The sequence below is a fragment of the Chelonoidis abingdonii genome, chromosome 17 (assembly GCF_003597395.2).
Source record: "Chelonoidis abingdonii isolate Lonesome George chromosome 17, CheloAbing_2.0, whole genome shotgun sequence".
In the NCBI taxonomy this organism is placed as follows: domain Eukaryota; kingdom Metazoa; phylum Chordata; order Testudines; family Testudinidae; genus Chelonoidis; species Chelonoidis abingdonii.
In genome coordinates, this window is record NC_133785.1 from 26,866,377 (window position 1) to 26,887,028 (window position 20,652).

A 20,652-nucleotide genomic window follows, 5' to 3' on the forward strand; every position below is an offset into this window, starting at 1 on the left:
CAGTGTGCTGTTTTAACCATTTAACAGCCATGGTTATAGTTTGCAATAGTCTACATTTCAAGGCTACTGTCTCTGCGCTAGCCTTACAAATTATATTACACGTTTCTTCCCCATTATATTTTTAAACTCTGTGGCAATTTGCAGGGAGCGGTTAAGGGGGTTCCCTAGTTCGTGGTTTTCTGTCATGTTAGATTGTGATTCCTACAGCGGACACCTCGCTTACTCACCAGATCAGCTGTTGGGGTCACCAGTGTTGTCAGACATCACCTGTGTGGTGCTCTACTCTGTTCAATGATGATAACAGTCGGCTACATGCGTGTGTTCCCTTTGTGTGCTGCCCCGGCTCTGCGCAGATAGCTGACACAGCAGACCCCGAGAGAACCGCCAATGGCCACAGACTCTGATAAGGTACGAAGTCACCTGCCCAAGTTTATTGCCAAATGAAATACAGTCTCTAGCTCCCCGAATCAGATGTCTACAGTTCTGCTAGTACGTATGTGCTCCCTGACAATGGACCGGCTCAGTCAGTGGTGGGATTTACCACTGTCCCCTAGGTCAGACAAAGACATCCACTCAGGGATCCATTCTTATACACAGGTACAAACAAGTTACACATCACTCCTGACGTATTGAGATTCAACCCCTCTACATAGTAAGGTGCCACCTCTCATCTGGGACATGTTGGTTCAAACAAAACAACTCTATCCATCATATTACCCTTTTGCCTGTCTTTAGGATGGGTCAGCCTGTTCCTTGTTATCTGTGTGAAATGTCCAAGTATCAGAGTGTTCTGGTACCTTTTAGGTATGTGTATTTTTACAACATCAGCCCTTTCCTTGCCAGCTTCTATGAGCAGGTCCTGCCTCTGGCTCACAGTTTAACTTTGCTTTATGTTAATAAAGTCTTGACCATTACTTTAGTTCAGGCCTTAGGCCACATACTGGGCCTCTGATACAAGGATTTATGTTTCAGGGCCTCATCTTACTATAGTATGTTGGAAAATATAAATGTAGTGGCTGGAGGGGACTTCATGTCCATCGTCCTGTCTCATCGTCCTGGGCCATCCCTGACTCTGACAGATGCTTGTCCAACCCATACTTAAAAACTTCCCATGAGGGACTCCATACTGTTCTTTAATTCATACAGATGCACTGTTGCCCACCCCTAAAGTTCAAAGATCATAACTCAGGTCCCCCCCCAAATCATGACTGGCTGGTTTAGAAATAATAAGATTAAAAAAAATAAAAAATGTGTTTATTTGCCTTGGACTTTTCTGAGCCTTAAGGGTGCTTTACTATGCAACTATGAGTGCTAGAAATTTACATTTACAAAAAATAAAAAATAAAATAATAAAAAATAAAAAATCAAAGCTGAGATTCACATGGAATCCCTTCATTCCAGCAGTCCGAACTTTAAGAAAAAGTACTGCAAATCTCACAATAATATCACCAGAGCTGGCCACTCTGCTGATGAGCTGTAAATGTGAGGAGTATTCTGTAGTAAAGTCTTAGGACTAGAATCTCAGCTAAATCGGCCTGGTTGCATCTATGGTGACCAGACAGCAAGTGTGAAAAATTGGGATGGGGGGCAGTAATAGCAGCCTATATAAGAAAAAGCCCTAAATATCAGGACTGTCCCTATAAAATCGGGACATCTGGTCACCCTAGTTGCACCTGCTTACCTTTGGCAGGGCTCCGCCTGGTTGTAGGGATGTATGCAAACAGATCAAATTTCCAAAGTCTTTAGTCCTTAGATTTCATTATAGAGAGCCCAAGCAGAACAGAGGTCCCGTGTGCAGCATGCCTGGATGCATTATGAACCGAAATAATACAGAATGTAGTTTAACTGTTACTTGTAAGCAATTTGGGGCAAGGACCATCTCCTATTATATGTGCGTAGCAAAATGGAACTTTGATCTCATCTGGAGCCTCTAGGTACTGAACATAATAGTATTTCTCATGACATATAGATGTTATATAAAAATATAAAATACTATTGCTGGAAAGTTGCAACATAACACTACTTTATTTCTTAGAATTCAGAACAATACACACAAGAACTTAAAAACAGAGAGACACAAAGCGGGTGACTCCCTAAAACAGAGAGACAACAACTCACTTAAAGCTGGCTCTCTGCAGACTATCTGCTGAGAAAGATCCAGATCACATGCTTCCCTATATAGCCCCCAAACCTGCAAGGAGGACCAGCAAACTCCTTACAAATTACAGTGATAGCATCTTATTTTAATATAGCTTTCAATATACCACAAATACAAATAATAAAATAGCACATTCCCCTTTGGAATGTTGTTTTCAGTGTTGGCATCACAATTTGAAGATATAGCTGAGATTCAAAAGGTTCAATGAAGGACAGTAAAGATGGTTAGAAGTCTTTTATGAGGCTATGTAGAAAGAGATTGAAAAGCAAAAGCACAGTAAACTACAAAATATAATGAGCTAGTACTCTGAACACAGGCTGGGAAGCCAGGAGCTCCCTGAAGTCTAATCTCAGCTCTGCTAGTAACTCATTGTTGGCCTTGGGCAAGTCACTTAACCTTGCTGCCTCAGTTTCTTCATCTGCGTATTACCTTCCAAATGATATAGTTTTGAGGATTAATTACTATTTGAACAAAACTTTGAAAATATAAACACTCTAACAGCTTTAATTATTATATCATAGCCTAGACTGTGGGGACAGGTACATTAGAAATACTGTGAAAGATATATAAGCACTTATTTGAGGTATTTAAAATTAAAAATCAGACCTCTTTTTTTTAATGTGGTCCCTTGTAATAAGGCACCTGGCCCTGTCAGTTCAGAGTCCACAAATTCATGGATTAATTTCCTGTTGTTAGCTAAGTAGTTTTCCAGTGTACCCCTTACCTTTGATCTCAAGAGCAAGGGGTCACTTGAAACTAATGGTTGGTGCTTTTGATATAAAACAAAATAATTCTTCACAGCGTGTTTAGTCAGTGAGCTGAATTCACTGATACAGGAGGTCAGAACATTATATGCTGTAGCTGGCTTTAATAATGGCCTGGATAATTCTGTGACCAGAAAAACAAAATTATAGCTACAAAGGCAATGTTAGAGCCCATTGAATTTGATACTCCGGGTTGTCATGGTATAATTCCCAAATCTGGACCTTAGCGTCCAAAATATTGGGTACCAGCATGAATCCTCTAAGCTTAATTACCAGCTTAGATCCGATAGCACTGCCACCAATCAGGACTTAGGGTAGAGCCCCTGATAAGCTCTGGTCTCCCCAAAACCTCCCCGGGGGACCCCAAGACTCAGATTCCTTGAGTCTCACAACAAAGGGGAATAAACCTTTTCCCTTCCCCCTCCTTCCTTCCTCCCAGATTCTTCCCACCCTGGGGACACTAGGAAAGATTACCGTGCTTCAATGCCTTGAAACACAACACAGAGAGATCAGGTTTCTCTCCTCCCACCAATTCCCTGGTGAGTATTCACCTTCCCTGGATCTTATACAAGATAACCAAAAGATCAATTAGATTCTAAAAAAAGAGGAAAACTTTAATAAAAGAAGGAAAAACATAAAAATTGTCTCTGTAATCAAGATGAAATTTTACAGGGTCGATTAGCTTATAGGAAATGGATAAACAGCTTTATCCAGACAGAATCCAAGTTTAAAATACTTTTAGCCAAATACACATTAAACTCTGCCAGCCAGATACACAGTTGCAAATCCTGAAAAACAATGTAAAAGACTATACTGTTTTTCTACCTTTTACTTACTAATTTGAATTAGAAGATTAGAGAGCCTGTAGAGACATGTGATGACCCTCAGAGCCTAGAGAGCACACAGAGACAGAACAAAGGACCCACACCCAAAACTTCCATCCCTTGAGATTTGAAAGTATCTTGTTTCCTGATTGGTCCTCTGGTCAGGTGTTGTTTGTTAACCCTTTACAGGTGAAAGAGACATTAACCCTTAGCTATCTGTTTATGACATGGGTATTAAATGTTAGCTCCAGAGTCAGAAGGATCTCTTCCCCATGAAAAGCATTTCACAATTTCTGAGGTGCATTAGGTTGGTGGACATTCTGCTTTCCTGTGAAAGAATGACTAGTTAGGATACTGGTCCTAGTATTGCAAACCTGATGATCCTACATTTTCCAGTGCAGAGGGCACTATGCCTCACTTAAACCTTTCATTAAGGCTTTAAATAGAATATTCTGGTGTAGCGAGACCTTGTTTGGGTCCATTGACAAATTTTGTTGTTAAGCCAAAATCAACTTGGGAAGATGCTGATGTTGGTCCATCCTCTGGCGCATTTAAGACAATCACAAAGCCAAGTACCGCAGGGGTTTGCTTAGTATCTACCCTGATCCTGCTTGTTCTTATTCACTGAACCATCATAATGCAAATGTTCAGATTTCTGGCAAATGTAGCATGTGACCTCCCTCCTAAGGTGAGCACAGTTGGCAATGCTTCCCTTGTGCATCAGGCTGCAGGTGCTCCTGAGCACAGCTGTAGGCAGGCAAGTACTCACACTGTAAAGAAAAAACCACAAGTATCAAGAGATGATAAAATGAGATTTTAACAAAATGTAAACAAATAATCAGGGGAAACAACAGAAAGGAACAGTCAGTGTTGTTACTTCAGCTTCTTAATGAAAAACACAGACCAATGATTACGAAAGAATAAATTTATCATTGTGTTCAGAAAAATTCCCATCATTAAATACAAGTTCATACTAATCTTCAGGCCACTTTAAAATTAACAGAACTCTATCTGAAATGTAACTAATGTTTACCATTCTGAAATGCTTTACAAACATAGGCCCCCAAATGTTCTGCAAAATGTGTCCACCTACACAAAGCCTTGTGGGGCCTATATAGACCTTAATGGGTTTATAACTGATACATCAATTACAGAGATCACTTCAAGTAATGAACTGGAGCCACTTCTCGTGTTAAACTTGAGAGCTGTTCAACAATGCTCTGTGACACTGCATAATAGTTTGGGTATTTGGTATAACTTTATTGAGAGGGAATGATTCAAAAATGGGTAAATTTCCTCTTAGAAAGTTAGAAGGACACTACCGATTGAGGTAGAGGGACAAATCTGGCTGGGGTTTTCAAAGGAGCCTGAAGAAGTTACACATCCAAATTTCATTGAAAGTCATTGGGAGTTGGGTGCCTGACTTCCTTTGCCTCCTTGGAAACTCCCAGCCTGGATAAAGCTCAGTCTCAGCAGCAAGTGTATTGAAATATTCATTGCAGATGGGAGGCAATGTTATACATAAAGGCAATCATTTGTCTCACATTTTAAGCAAAGTAATCTGACACACTAGCATTTTGCTGTGGACAGATTTCCTGGCATTCAACATTTAAAAGACATTGCAAGAGTGAAAGCCTGCAGGTATAAATGAACTCTTCCAAAAAATCTGATATATATATATATATATAATGGCCTGTGTAAGATGGTAAGAATACTAAGAATCTGGGTGGCGGTAGCTAGGTTGATGGAAGGATTCTGTCACTGACCTATCCAATCCACATTTACACCTGGGATACGTCAGCATGACCTTCTTGTCAGCTGCTGGAAATGGGCCATTTTCATTACCACTACAAAAATTTTTTTTTCTCTCCTGCTGGTAATAGCTCACCTTAACTGATTTCTCTCGTTGGTGTGTGTACGGTAAAACCCATTGTTTCATATTCTCTGTGTATATATATATCTTCATACTATATTTTCCACTCCATGCATCTGATGAAGTGGGTTTTAGCCCATGAAAGCTTATGCTCAAATAAATTTGTTAGTCTCTAAGGTGCCACAAGGACTCCTGTTCTTTATACTGGGTGTGTTTGTCAACATAATGATGCTGGTATAAGTTTTAAGTGTAGGCCAAGCCCAAAACTAGTCTCCTTTTTCCTCCTTTACAGAAACTGTCCATTGATAATGACAGGGTTGCTTTCCCTACAAATCAGTACTCTACATTTGTTTTTTCCTTTGCTTCTTAATTTCTCATTTCCTCTGCTATCACTTTTAATTGTAACTTTGTGCCAGAATTCTTTAACCAGGCAGAGCATTTGGGGATGCAGTTTGTGTGAATGACAGAAATCATTGTGGTATGTTATATCATAGTGCTATATGCCAAATTATTTATAGACCCACCGTAGTATGGTATATAATTAAGTCAATACAGGTAGAAGTAAAACCATTTCATGGCTTAAGAAAGCTCTTCATACTGTGGTTATATGCACAGTTCCCTTTTTTTCTGCACGGTCTACTAATTAATCATCCGTCATCATTTCTAACGTACCTCTCAGAGTTGCATTTAAACACAGAGCAGAGTTATAAAAGAAACACAGAGAGAGCTGCCCAGAGACCAGTTTTCAGAAACAGAGCAAAGACTCTGAAAGCCACCCTTAGGATTCTGCTGGGAACCTCAAAGCACATTTTCTGGAGGAGTGACTGGGTATCCCTTTTACAGATTACCTTGTCTTCTGTGCACTGGGAAATGAGAGTCTGGAACCTTCTCCCAGTCAGTAAACTCTTGGCAGTGGACTGGACTGAAGCTGTGCTAATAAGTAAGGAAAACCTTAACTTCTAGCAACTGTTCTCTGCAACACTGGCTTTTCTGTTGTCTTTTATGATGGAAGATACTATTTATAATTTTCTACAGTATTTATTGTATACCATAAGTAATCAAAATTTGCTTGCCTCTTATTTCAATGTGAATACTTATCATGCTTATTAATGAATAGGCTGTTAATGCTATTGTAGATGTCTAATCAGCTTGTCTAATGATTTAAAATGACACTTTTGTTTGATCAGAGAGACAAGGTGGGTGAGGTAATTTCTTTTACTGGACCAACTTCTGTTGGTGAGCGAGACAAGCTTTGGAGGCACACAGGTCTGGGAAAAGGTCCTTGCAATGTCATAGCAAAATGCAATATGGAATGGATTGCTTAGAGCACATAGTATAGAGGCCCATTCAAGGTAGAGTGGCCAGTTAACACCAATAAAAGATTTTACTTTGCCCACTTTGTCTCTGAAATATCCTGGGACCAACACGGCTACATCTACACTGCATACGTTTTCATTTGATTACATTTTCAGTAATTTAACATACAAACCCAGCAATAAATGATACAGTACAATGGTGAATATATCTGAAAAGTTTGTAGTATTACATGAGTGTGGAAATACCTCTTTAAAGAGTTCATTTTTCAGTACTAGGGTGATGGAAAAATGAAAATGATGGGGAAATTGAGGGTCCAGGAATCTTAGGGCAGGTCTGCACTTAAAACACTGCTTGGCACAGCTGCCCAAATGCAACTGCACTGCTGTAGCACTTTAATGAAAACACTCTAAGCTGATGGGAGAAAGCTCTCCCGTCAGCTTAGTTCATCCACCTCCGGGAGAGGCGGTAACTATGTCGGTGGGAGAAGCTCCCCTGCTGACATAGCGCTGTCTAACCGGAGCTTAGGTCAGTATAACTACCTTGCTCAAGAGTGTGGCTTATTCATACTCCTGAGCGATGTACTTATACTGAAGTAATTCTGTGGTGCAGACCAAGGCCTAATGTCCTTCCAAGGTCCCAGGGAAAGTAAGTGGTGGAAGGAGAATTAGAATCCACATCTGCTGGCTCCAAGGTAAAAATTTACAAACTTGAGTGTTAGACACCCAAATCCATCTTTCGGCTACTAAATAGATGACTTGATTTGCAGGCATGCTAAGCACCAGCTGCCTCCATCCAATCCAATGTTCTGAAATTACTGAAGTCAGTAAGAGAGGTGGGTCTTCAGCACATCTGAAAAGCTGGGCATTTTAGAAACCTAAAGGTGGACTCAGGTGCCTAACTTTGGGAACCTGTGTTTGAAAAAATTGATCATCAGGGTTGTGCTCCCCATTTACTGACAGAAACATTATAAAACTGTCTTTAAAACATTACATAATAATCCACACCTGCTGCAGCTATGATGGAATAATAAAGCACCTCCCATAGCTAAAAAGTGTAATCATAAGTGGAATCTAGTTCAATACTCTGATTACATTGGCTTAAATAATACCAGAACTAAACAGTAAGTACTGTTGCATTGCCTCTGTGAGGCTCAGACCTTCCTGTTAGGATATGTATGTGTTTAGTCTAACTTTTCAGTAATTTGAATGTGTTTTAGCAGAATATGATCTAGCCATTGTCTGTAGATTTTTGTATCATTAGTAATGTTTATGGAAGAAGAACTGAACATCTGTATATGGCTTGCAAACAGAATTTTAAAGAAATGCTATATTTCATATTTTTACAAGACCCACTGGGTCTTTTCTTACACAAAGACTTTTTTATTGGTATGATTTCTATGTCTTTACATACAGATTAGACAACAATTAAATAGCCCATCTTAGGGCTTATCTGCACTACAACCCTAACTCAACCTATGTTATTGACTTACAGCCTCCACAGTAATTACAGCCAATGGTGAAATCCATAGGTGCATGGCTTTTCAGGAGCTATACTGCCATTGAGGGCAAGTGGTCTTGGAGCTGTTGTGCAGGCATATGGATAGTCATGGCATGATTCTTTGAAATTCATATGGATCTCAGAAGGGCATCAAGTGTCAGGCCAAACTTGCTTCCAACTCCATAGTAGCAGATGGAGGCCAAGCTTGGCTCCCTTGAGACTGAGCAGTTAGAAATACCACAGGTCCAACCAGACTCATGCACTTTCCTGACCAGCAAAGAACTAGCTCCCCACAGGATATAAACATAAAGAATGGAGTAGGACTTGGATGTTACACAACATCTTGTTTTCATGAACTCAAAAGTAAAAATAGTTCCTCAGCAGCAGAAGTTTCCAAACCTGTGCTTGCTAGATCACTGGGGATCTGCAGAGTACTTGCTAATGGGTCATGGAAAACTGATAGGTCATGAGATGCTAGCTCTTTTCCTTTCCAGCTGCTAAACGATTTTACAGAAATTAAAATACACTAAATACTTTCAAAGTGTTATTTTTTCCATGTAAAGAATTGCTGTAGTTGCCACAGACAAATTATGTGAGTCAGAATGGGAGGGAATGCAATCATGCCTGAGGACGTTCTTAGTGAGACAGTCTCTGTCTTAAGATGTAGTCCAGGGGTCGGCAACCAAAGGTGTCACGCGAGCCGATTTTTCATGGTACGCAGGGCGGGCAGGAAGGAACCCCAGGGTGGCAGCAGGCTGAGACTGCCGCTCTGGGGATCCTGCTGCTGGCCCCTTACCAGCCGGGGTCCCCGCAGCCCCACTCACTTTGCTTCCAGTTGTAGTTTCAGTGCAGGCCCCCTGCCAGAGAGGGTCCAGGTTTCTGGCCCTGCTCAGCCCTACCAGCCGCCAGCTCCACTCACCTCAGCTGCCGATCTGGGGTTCCAACCGCTGACCTCCTGCCAGCTGGTTATCAACTTATAACTCAGAAGCCTGTGTGCAGCTTAAAGTTTCTAAACAGGTGCCACCAGGCACTGGAAAACTCAGCAAGGAAAAGCAAGGGCAAGGATCATACTAAACTAATAAGATCTGATTTTTAATTTAATTTTAAATAAAGCTTCTGAAACATTTTGAAAATCTTGTTTACTTTACATATAACAGTAGTTTGGTTATATGTTATAAACTGATAGAGAGACCTTCTAAAAAACATTCAGATGTATTATCGGCATGTGAAGCCTTAAATTAGAGCATATACATGAAGACTTGGCACACCACTGACGAAAGGTTGCTGACTCCTGGTCTAATACAAACAAAAATGGCTTCTCTTACACCCAGTAATAAACACAGACATGTAAGTCCCTGGCGAATGTAGCCCATAGGGCTAGCCCGCTAGCATGTTTTTTTTAAATACCGCAAGAACATGGAAGTAACGGTTCAGGCACATCCAGCAATAACAGTGTTGACAGGAGGTAAGTTAGTAAAATAGTGTATGTGAAAGAGAAGGAGGATAGAATGAAGGTTGTGGTATGTGCAGAGGCAACCTATACTTGCTGATAGTGGTGGTGGGGCGGGGAGGGGACACAATTTAAAGGTTTGGCCTAGAGTCATACTCCCCCCCAAGCTGACCCCCCTCCTTTACCCTCAGTCTCCCACTCCGGAAAGCAGCGGCCCCTCCCTCAGCTCCCAGATTTTGCTCCTGCCTCTCCCTGCGGGGTGCAGCTTACAGCTCACCAGTGCCAACAGCTGCTGCACAGGGAAGGGGGATCTGCCACACCATGTGACCCACATGCCTCCCCTCCTCTTCCATGTCGTCTTTAGGTGGGTGGTCCACAGAAATTTGGTAATGGCAAGATGTGTACCTGCAGGGGAAGGAGTGGAGAATGATAGCCATCATTCACCTTACAGCTTAATTTCTTAATTTTGTTTATTTGCATGTAGCAACCTGAGATGTTACACTACAAACTTTGTGTGTTAATTTATAGATAAGGGGCTGCATCTTGTATTTGCTAGCTGAAATGGGCTGAGGCGTGTGCTGATAACTAACCATTATTGTTTATTACCAAAAGGCTATGGCAATCGTGGTGAGCATTTTTCCAGTTCTCTTTTGGAGAATGATGGAGTTTCAGGCAAACTTATTGCAAGCTAAAGGAAGTAAGTAATTTTCTTCTAGTGATACTTGAAGCTTTTGTTCTTTTGCCATTTATATGCTTAGATTTTTCACGCTTCATCATTTATTCTCCCCGGGTCTTTATCACCTTATCCTTCTAAATTGTCAATCCCATCCATCTTCTGTCTCTGCTAATATTTATGCCTTGTTTCCTTGTTCAGCATACATATGTTCCACACATATATGAAGGCTTGGCAGAATTCAATTTTTTTTTATTATTTCAATGGATAATACCAATGTTTATTTTAAGCTTTTTTTCCAATTTTTATTGATTCTAATTTTCACACTTCGGCAAAATTATGGGTGTGTGTATCAGACAATTATTTAATGACAACAGGTGTTGTTATTTAAAAAGTTAAAGCTTTATACCATTAAAACACTAACTGTCAACATCAGATATCAAAATATACAAAGTAAATATCCTCAAATAAAACAAGAATAAGTTCTCAAGCAGCATTTCTCTTACTTTACCTATTTATAAATTTTGATTACCAAGGGAAATATTTTTCTTCAGTTTGTGTGTGTGCGCGCGTAGGGTGAAAGCGATGTATACTGACATTTGACAATAAAAATCTAATCCTAGGAAGCCTACACATATAAATTCTTGTGTTTTCAATTAAATCTCTCTGTATGGTTTAATATACATTTATCCCAGGGACAAAACTCAATTCCATCTTGTTTGTAAGACCCTGATTGTGCAAACTGATCTGTGGGTGACAGCCCTGGGCCAACACAAATGCTCATGGTCCTCAGGGATTCATCCATGTAAATCAACTTGAAGGATCCAAAACTATATTTTTAAAACAAACTAGATGTGATAGTAGGTTTCTCAAATTCATGAACTTAAAGTAATTTGGTTTTCATAATAATTTTAGCTTGGTTAGGTTTTAATTAAATTCCTATTCAGCAATCTATTTGCTCCTAACTCTCAGCCTTTTGCCCGCATATAAGAAACATGTTTTATAAGAAGCTATTGAATGAATGCAGTCTAACATTTAAATTAAGTCTCTAATCATTTTCTTGTATTGATAGTTACTTAAAAGTAGCTATTGCTCTGAACTACTCTCTATTACTAGTTTATTCATTAGTATGTCATTAATTCTTTTGTTTTCTCCCTTAATCAACAGTTCAGATTCTCCCACCTGTTAACTTCACTCTCACAGTCTCTGCACTAGCAGAAGTACTTTTGCAATGGAAACCAAACCCTGACCAAGAAAAGAACCACACTGTTGAATACAATGTGGAAATTATGACTCCTGAGTGGGAACCGGTAAGTGTAAAGTATGGCTAATACATGTTGGATTAAATGTGCTATATCAAATTCAAACGCAAGATTTACTGATTAAGATATGACTTTCAGATACATTGGCTCATCAGATTTACTTTTGGTTTTATATCATAAACAAATATATTAACCCAGATCCATCTCTCTCTCTGTCTATGGGAAGAAATCTGTTCCAAGGGAGATTAACCCCAGGAGATAGCAGGTGTCAGTACTGCTGTCACTCTTCCCAAGGAATTCTACTAAGTGAGGGCAGTTTTAATTTTTGGCCTGTTGAAGGCTGTCCAGGAGAGGTGTTGAATCAGCACTGTTTCTGGATGGTATAATCCACCACTGATGTTACTGCATTTATTGCAGATTGACACCAGTATATAGATAGCATTTGAATCCATGTTTCACCAAAATTCTGTACATGAAAACCTTCATTTAACCCATTTCCAGTATGCAATCCCCCATCTTAAGCAATACATTTAAAGTACCTTCATATGGGTTCAAATATCATATGATTTGAACCTTAGTTAAAGGCCACTTTTGTTAGGAGATCAACCTTTGCTGGTCCCCTGAGTGAGAACCTAGGTTAGGTATCATTGCATTTGATACTAATGAGTTGTTTATTTTTCAAGTACGAGACAAAGAAAACTTGCAGTACCCGTACAGCTGTGCTTCATAATGGTTTTTCTGCACGTATTCGGACATTGCTTCTCTATAACAACTTGCAAATAGAAAGTAACTGGGTTACAGCTAAACTTCAAGCTCCACCAGGTAAGATGTGTTACGAACAAGGATTTAATTTTATGTTATGTTCTAGTCTGTAGACAAGAAAGTATGAAAAGGATGACAGGTTAAAAACTTCAAAAGGGAGACACATCTCCTGCTCTACATGGCATTGTTCTTATACAATAGTTTTCTTCCAGATTCCAATATCTTTATTCACACTGAATAGCAATTTACTCCTAATTATGACTCTATTACTTCATTTTGTCAATGGCACTACTTGTGAGGAAAGATGCTATTCAGTCTGAGTATGGGTATCAGAATTTGTCCCGCAGGAGAGACAACACATAAATTCCCAAGGAGGAGAAGATGGCTGAGATTTAGGGTATCAGTTAAGATTAGCCTGGTTTTGCCAATATAATTGATAAAGAGGAGGTGGAGTAGTGGTTTTGTTAGAGCAAGGAGTGGGCAGAGATATCATGAGGATGTGTAAGATCCTGAAATGAAAAGAACAGAAAGATGCACATCTTGGAAGATTCATTGACTCAGGGGACTGGTACCAGAATAACAGCCTTTTTCACCTGTAGGTCACTGGTAGACTTTAAATTACTATTACTTAAAAACTGTTGAGAGGTCTGTGAAATACATTGGGGAATCCTGTTTGGTTTCTAGTGGAGCTGATTCCTCATCACAGTTTTAACTAATTGTCTATCTATGCTGAAAGTACTGAATGGAGATGGGCACTATTTTTCAACCTTAGAAATGATCCCTAAAGGTCAAGGGAGAGGCACTTTAGATGGTAGAAATGCATGTAGAAGGTTATACTGCTATTGTAAGATTTCATCCTGTAAATGGACTCGCATTCTTCTAAATCAAATCTAACCATCCACCCTTTGGTTTAAAAAACATACTCCTGTTTTAGGATTTTGAATTCTCCATGAGACAAGTTTGTAGCACTCATCTCCTACAGAATTTTCATTTTCCTGATATCCAGCAATATCATCAACCAGAGCCTTATGGTACAAAAAAACTAAGGAAACAGGTCTCAGAGAATCATAGTTATCTCCATTGCTTCTTCTATCTCCTTTCCAATCTATATCTGATTTCAGTCTCTCTGGAACTCTTGTCATCTCCATGCTAGCCAGACTCACTCTTTGAAGCCCTCAAGCCTGGAATACATACAGCAGCTGTACAACTTTGATAATCCTTGCAACAGAGTTCTTGAAAGACAGTAGCTGAGATCATCTAATCCCCTCTTGTTTAATAATTCAGTTCACTTCTGCTCTAGAGACAGTTTAGACCAGCTCAAGTCTAAATGTGCCAATTACATCATAAAGCCTGAAGGGCAGTGTTGTATCTGTTCTAGTCTGACTTTCTTTATGCAAACATGTTCAACCGATTCTGTGGAAGAATGAAATGGAAGTGATTTTAAGAAGCTCTTGATGTTTGAAATGTTTATTTAGAGAGAGATAGGTCTGTTTACATATGTGTGTATGTATGTGTACGTGTCAGACATCATGCAAACTGCTTGAGAAAGCCTTATACTATTGAGCCTGATTCAAAGCCCTTACAAGCCAATGGGACTATGGAGAGGCTTAAAATTATGCATGTGTGTAGTAATATTTGGGCCTACAAATTTACCCTAACTGTGAGCTCAGTTGTAAGAAGTGAGTGAAAGATCAGAAAATGTCACAATTATAGAATGCCAGGGTTTGGAAGGGATCTCGAGAGAGGTCATCTAGTCCAACCCACTGCTCAAATCAGGACCAATTCTCAGACAAATTTTTGCCCCAGATCCCTAAGTGGCCCCCCCTTAAGGACTGAACTCATAACCCTGGGTTTAGCAGGTGAATGCTCAGGCCAATGCTCAAGCCACTGAGTTATCCCTCCCCCATACACTACAATAAATGTTGATGGGGAAAGATATAAAAGGGAGACGGAATTAGCCTACTGTTATAACTCAAGCACTGTGTTAAGATCATGCCTGGTAAACAAGAAAAGTCTGAGACTGGCAGTCAGTGAACCAAAATTGGTGTTTTGGAAATTAGACCTAATTGGTGAACTAAATAATGAGGCAATGGGCTCTTCTGCTCATCATTGCCTTTTGGGTGCCTTAAAAGAAAAGACTTTATGTGGGGGGAGGGGGGGAATCAAGCAGCAGCTGTCTGCCAATAACCAGTGACTGAAAGATGGGAAAACAGAAACAAGCAACGTTCACCGCCATGGCTTTCCTCCCTCCCCTGCCTACTGGAACCTTGGGATCCACTGTGATGCCAGTGGGTCTTTGTCATCCTACTACTAAGAGATATTTTGAACAGACTCAGCCGAAAGGCAAGACCCAGATGATATCACTACCCCTACTGGCTCTGGCTAAATCCTGGACACTGTCTGGAGTCTGAGACTGTGTTGTTTTCTTCCCTGCCTGTGTATCTTTTGCCCACCCCACCTTATTTCTTCTCTTTCCTATCGCTCTTCATTTGCCTTCTATTTAATAGAAGTCTGGCTTAGCCAGCCAAGACTGCATACTTTTCCAATATATCTGTGAGTCCATGCCTAGAGAGGCAGATAAAAGCAGTGTCTAAATAGTCCAACACTAGTACAAGTTTGCCAAGTCTTGGAGTGGCTGATAAGACTGTGCCATGCCTGTGTTTCTCCAGCAATAAGTTTGCAAATGGAAGTTAACACCAGAGACTAAAGCTGCGTTTTCTATCTTTCCTGTTCTTTTCTCTCCTCTTGTGTGTATTTGTCTTGTTTTGCCTTCTAGGAAATGGGATCAGACTTTAAAAAGAACGGCAACAGCAGCTCCAGCCCATCTCAACTAACTTTTTCTCTTTTCCCCAAAAAGGACCATTTAAGAGACTATCAAACAAAGATTTTTTTCCTTCTAAAGACTGTCTATAGGTAAAGGAAAGGGAACAAGGGGTGTTGTTAAAATGAAAGTCTTGCTTAATACTTGACATTTTAAATGTTTTAAGTGTTTTCCTTTCTTTTCTCTATCTTTAAAAACAGGTTAAAAGGTTTTTTAATGATGTGTTTGCCATGGTACTAAGCAGGCTGAGGTCTTTGTTTATCAAATGTTACAGGTTGTTTAAAACTGTTTAATGTTGGAAAGTTACAGGGTCATGTTAACATCGTTAACTCTTTGGGCTGATGTATAAGGCCCGACTGACAAACTTTAAATAATTGTGGCTGAGTTGCGAACCAGACATGGAAAATCGTGGAAAAGTAATAATGGACCTTTATTAATAGCAGTAATTTGGAAAAGCCAAAACAGACCTATTTGTTTAAGAAAAATTTACTGGAACGATATAAACACTGAAGTATTATGTTATGCCTGCTATTTTTTGATCACCAATCATTTTGCTGCAACTATATTACATTTATTTTAAAACAGTGACCGGTTCAGTATAAAATTCAGAAGACTAAAAGTCTCAACACAACTGCTGTAGAAATCGAGTCCAGTCACTTTAGCCTTTTACAGGCATTAAACGTTAGTGCAGTATTAATTGCATAATAAAAATGTCTGCAAAATTGTGGACTGTGCAAAGTAAGCCAATTAAAATAAAAATTGCAGTGGAAGCCGCAAGGTCTGCAATTTGCATACTATCACAAATGAAGTAGGGCTGTACTCATATAGACCATCAAATATAGTATAACGTGCTTACGTGTTTGCTGGAATGGGGTTTAAAGAAATTGCTTCAAGTGAATGGGGATAAGAGAAAATATCTTAAAACTTTCTAAAACATTTCTAAACATTGTTTCCTGTAATTGAGGGGCATACACAGAGTACATGGTGGTGTCCGGTGGTATCAAAATAACAATTTGTAGTGTTTGGGATGAACTGCTTCACCACTCATGAGAGAGACATCCCAATCTTGTATAAATATTTGATATCTAGACAGATTTGATAGAATATATACATATACAAGGAACCAAAGATTATAATCAATTGTATTTTGTTATTTTATATTCATGAGTAATAAGAACGTGCTAGTAAATATTTAGCACTTATTACCTTACAAGTGCAACCTTTTATGTATTGTTGGTGCTATAGGTGCTGTTGACACATCAGTTACTAACTTGTCCTGTGTGATTTACACGGCCATTGATAATACTGCATCTCTTCATTGCACCTGGCTTGCTGGCAAAGAGGCACCAGAAGATACAAAATACTTTTTATTTTACAGGTAAGGGTCTGCTTCTATTTTTACCCCTTGTTAGTTTCCTTAAGCTAATAGTGTCTTACAAACTAATCTAATTTAGGTATAATAGCTACACTGAAGAATGCCAAGAATATAGTAAAGACAAATGGGAGAGAAATATTGGTTGTCGATTTTCAAACACTTACATAAAGACTAGTGAAATTGACGAAGTCATCGTAATACACATTAATGGGTCAAGCAAGTACACTGCAATCAAACCTTTTGAACAGTTATTTAATCCACATGCCATTGGTGAGTAAATATTTTTAGTTTTTACACATTCAAATATTGGTATAATTTCTTAGATCTTGGTGAAATGTTTGCAGTGAAATCTTTAAAAAATCTGGTATAAAACTCAAACCTGCTATGCATTTTGGTTTAAAGATTTGTTGAAGTTCATTGATGGTTTGAATGATTCATGGTCCAGTTTAAGATATGGGCTAGTTTAAGGTTTTGCATGGATATTTTCTGAAAGTGGAGGTGTTAGTGTGGAACTAGGGGAAATATGATGATTTTAACTGTGTGGTGTTAACAGTTAGGTTTAAATTCTAGGACAATAAAAATAAGAGGTAGAAATAACCTATTAGTTCATCTAATTGATCTGTCTGCTAAAGTATGGTTTCCCACAGTATTTTTTTTACTGCTTTATCCAGTCTAGCTTTAAATGTCCCAAGCAATGCAGCTTTTATCAGTTTTTATTATACAGTTTAACACATTTCATTGGAAGGAAGCTTTTCCTGATAGGTTAATTTTCCTTTTCTTAATGTCATCCCTTTAGTCTAGTTTATACCCCTTTGATTCTCTTATATAATTCCTCTCCCATCTGAGTTTTTACAACCTTCACTTATTTATAGACTTATCACATCTTCTTTCATATGTTGCTTAATTAAGAGAGACATTTAACTTTTTTAACTTACTTCTTAGAGGTATCCACATACTCAGTTTCAATGCTCTTCTCTGAACTTCTTGCAATTTTTTAGAAACTTTATGGCAGCATGGTACCTGGAATACACTGAAGTATTGTATTCCAGTCACCATATTACCAAAATGATGTTGAAAAATGGGAAGGTCTTACAACACAGATGCACTCAGCAGGACATATAGCACCACCTTTGGCACAGGAAAGGCAAAATTTGTGTGGAGGGCAGCATCCATATACACAATTCTAGGGGGCATGATACGATCCCTAAAATAAGGCAACATGAAATGATGTATGGTGACAAAAGCTTAGGGTGACTAGGTGTCCCAATTTTATAGGTACAGTCCTGATATTCAGGGCTTTTTCTTATATGGGCACTTATTACCACCCCCCCACACACACACTGTCCCCATTTTTCATATTTGCTGTCTGGTCACCCTCAGCAGTGGCTCCAGGCACCAGAGCTCCAAGCACATGCCTAGGGCAGCTAGCCGGGCGGTGGTGGCCTGCTGGTCCCTGCAAGGGCGGCAGTCAGGCAGCCTTCGACGGCTTGCCTGCAGGAGGTCTGCCAGTCCCGCAGTTTCAGTGCAATTCGGTGGCAGGTACGCCAAAGCCACGGGACTGGAGGACCTCCCGCAGGCAAGCCGCCGAATCCGTGGGACTGGGGACCTCCCGCAGACGTGCCACCAAAGGCTGCCAGACTGCTGTGCTTGGGGCGGCAAAAAAGCTAGAGCCACCCTTGGTCACCCTACGTAAGCTGATGGAAGCTAAGGAGAAAAGCAGGGGGAGGGAGGGGGAGAAAGGTTATAGCAACAAGACCTATTTTGAATGAAAAAAATCTCCTTACCTTGTCTTTGTCAATAATGAATCTTACAAGGCATGAAATAATTGAATGGGTTTTTTTGTTTGTTTTTTGTTTTTTTTAAATCTTGTAATAAAGGAAGTCAGTTACTCAGTAATTGTTGATATATCAGTGGCTTTACCTTCTTTTCAGTGTTTGTTTTTCCACTGATATATTCAGTTCTTTTAAAGCTATCTTACAACAAACTCAAAGAGAAACTCATGGGCTATACATTCAACCAAATCCAAACCATAACCAAACTTCGAACAACCTCCTGCCAAGAGACTTGCTATATTGCTAACACACTGGTATCTTATTCATTTTCTAGAGAAAGTGAATCCTCCCAGAAATGTCACCGTGTTTTTAAAACAAAATAACCTCCTGATCACGTGGGAAATGCCAGCTTCTTCTTTCCTAGAGGACTGTTTTGAATATGAACTTAACATCTACAACTGGAAGATGGATTACAGACAGGTAACTTGTTAAAAGTTGAGGTATTCGATATAAATTGACTATGAACTGTCTTTTTTATATGTCTAGAATAGGTCTCATATGTAATCTAGTGAAAAAGTCTTCTGGTTCATGGACATCTTTTGAGTTTCAAATTATGCATGTAATCAGAACGCCAACTACCATCCTCTAAAATCTACAGAACTAGTGTCAAATCTTAGTCCCACTGAAATCAATGGGAAAACTCCCACTGACTTTAATGGGACTAAGATTTCACCCCTAATTATGAATTATACCCATATTTTAGCTTGGAAAACACTAATGGAACAATTTAAAATGTTCGTCAGTTTTGGATGCTCATCTTGATGCATCCAGGTCCATTCTGTCAAAGGTACACGTGCTCAGCAACTCTGAAAACCCAACATTAAGAGTCTCAAACTGAGCTCCCAAAACCAGTGAATACTTTTGAAAAATTTGGCCTGAATGAATTGCAGGTGAAAAATGGTGGATGTAATTAATTGTGGGGCAAAATTGTGCCCACAAATATGGAGGTTTTGTGTGAAAATCAAGTCTTTGGCATCCACCTCTAGGCTATTAAAACTAATTTAAAAGAAGAACAAACACAATAATCAATGCTTATATTTATGCCTAAAGCAAATATTGTAAATTTATTTCTGAAGTTTCGTAACTGTAGCAATTTAAGTGTTGTTATCTTGACCATATTAGTCTTAAGAAATCTATGACAGAGTTATGTTGTTTTTAACAGATACTGGAAACAACGTTAAATAGTTTCAGTTTAAGTATTGATGACACCTGCAGATTCTCCATACAGATAAGAGCTAATCGTCAATCATGGTGTAGTGAAGGATTTTGGAGTGATTGGACTGAACCTCTTTATATTGGTAAGAATCAAAATGTATTTGTCTAATAGTTACTTTAATACATACGTTACTGAAGGCTAAATTCTGTTTAATCATGAGCATGTACTGCACCATTAACTTCAATGGAAGCTATGCAAGTATATCTGAGGATGTACATTGACTCTTTAATTGTTGCTACTACTTGCTACCTCTGGGTAGACCAGAATATGGGTTCCATTCATAAAGAAATGTGTGGATAAATGAAACGTTTGTTTGAAAGAACACTTGAAAATAGTTTAGATCCCAAATTCAGGTTTTAATTAAAAGAATCAATAAAAACAGCTTCCTAAAAATAAACATGGTGTTGTGAACACAAATGCAATTGTATTGCTAACACATGAGAACCAGAAAGTGAAACTGATTGGTTCACGTTTTAGAGCTGGTTGAAAAGGATTGACTGAACTACACCCACAACTCTCTGTGAAGTTAATGAGAGCTGTGCATGCTTGGCACCTCTGAGATCAGGATCCTAGGGGAGTGTATATAGCTCTCTCCTGCCTACTGGTGCAATGTTGGAGCATTGGCCATGTCTACACTTGCAGAATTTTTGTGCTCTCAGTTTCAACAGTGATAGTGAACTGGTGAAAGAAAAGTGCTGGTTTGTGCACTCACTTACTTCCATAGGCATCAGAGAGTGTTTATATTTGCAGCACTTCCATCAACAATGAGAGCAGCTATTCCACAGTGCAGCTCTCTCCATTTTGAGGCTAGGTCCTGTGGGAAGTTTC

General features: G+C 39.3%; 1 protein-coding gene across 3 annotated transcripts in view; it reads left to right on the forward strand.

Annotated features, from left to right (window-relative positions):
• The first annotated feature begins 319 nt into the window (after positions 1-319).
• Positions 320-20,652, forward strand: part of IL5RA (interleukin 5 receptor subunit alpha) — a 37,210-nt gene continuing 16,877 nt past the window's right edge. The window contains exons 1-10 of one of the 3 annotated variants that reach the window (XM_075073087.1): positions 324-408; positions 736-804; positions 6,463-6,559; positions 10,496-10,580; positions 11,724-11,866; positions 12,502-12,640; positions 16,647-16,779; positions 16,856-17,046; positions 18,883-19,028; positions 19,771-19,906. In XM_075073087.1, the coding sequence (XP_074929188.1) occupies positions 10,499-10,580; positions 11,724-11,866; positions 12,502-12,640; positions 16,647-16,779; positions 16,856-17,046; positions 18,883-19,028; positions 19,771-19,906 (970 nt within the window). In that variant the 5' untranslated portion in view covers positions 324-408; positions 736-804; positions 6,463-6,559; positions 10,496-10,498. Of the gene's footprint in view, positions 409-735; positions 805-6,462; positions 6,560-7,548; positions 7,628-10,495; positions 10,581-11,723; positions 11,867-12,501; positions 12,641-16,646; positions 16,780-16,855; positions 17,047-18,882; positions 19,029-19,770; positions 19,907-20,652 lie in introns of those variants that run through there. The other 2 variants (XM_032784176.2, XM_075073088.1) reach the window with 2 other exon arrangements.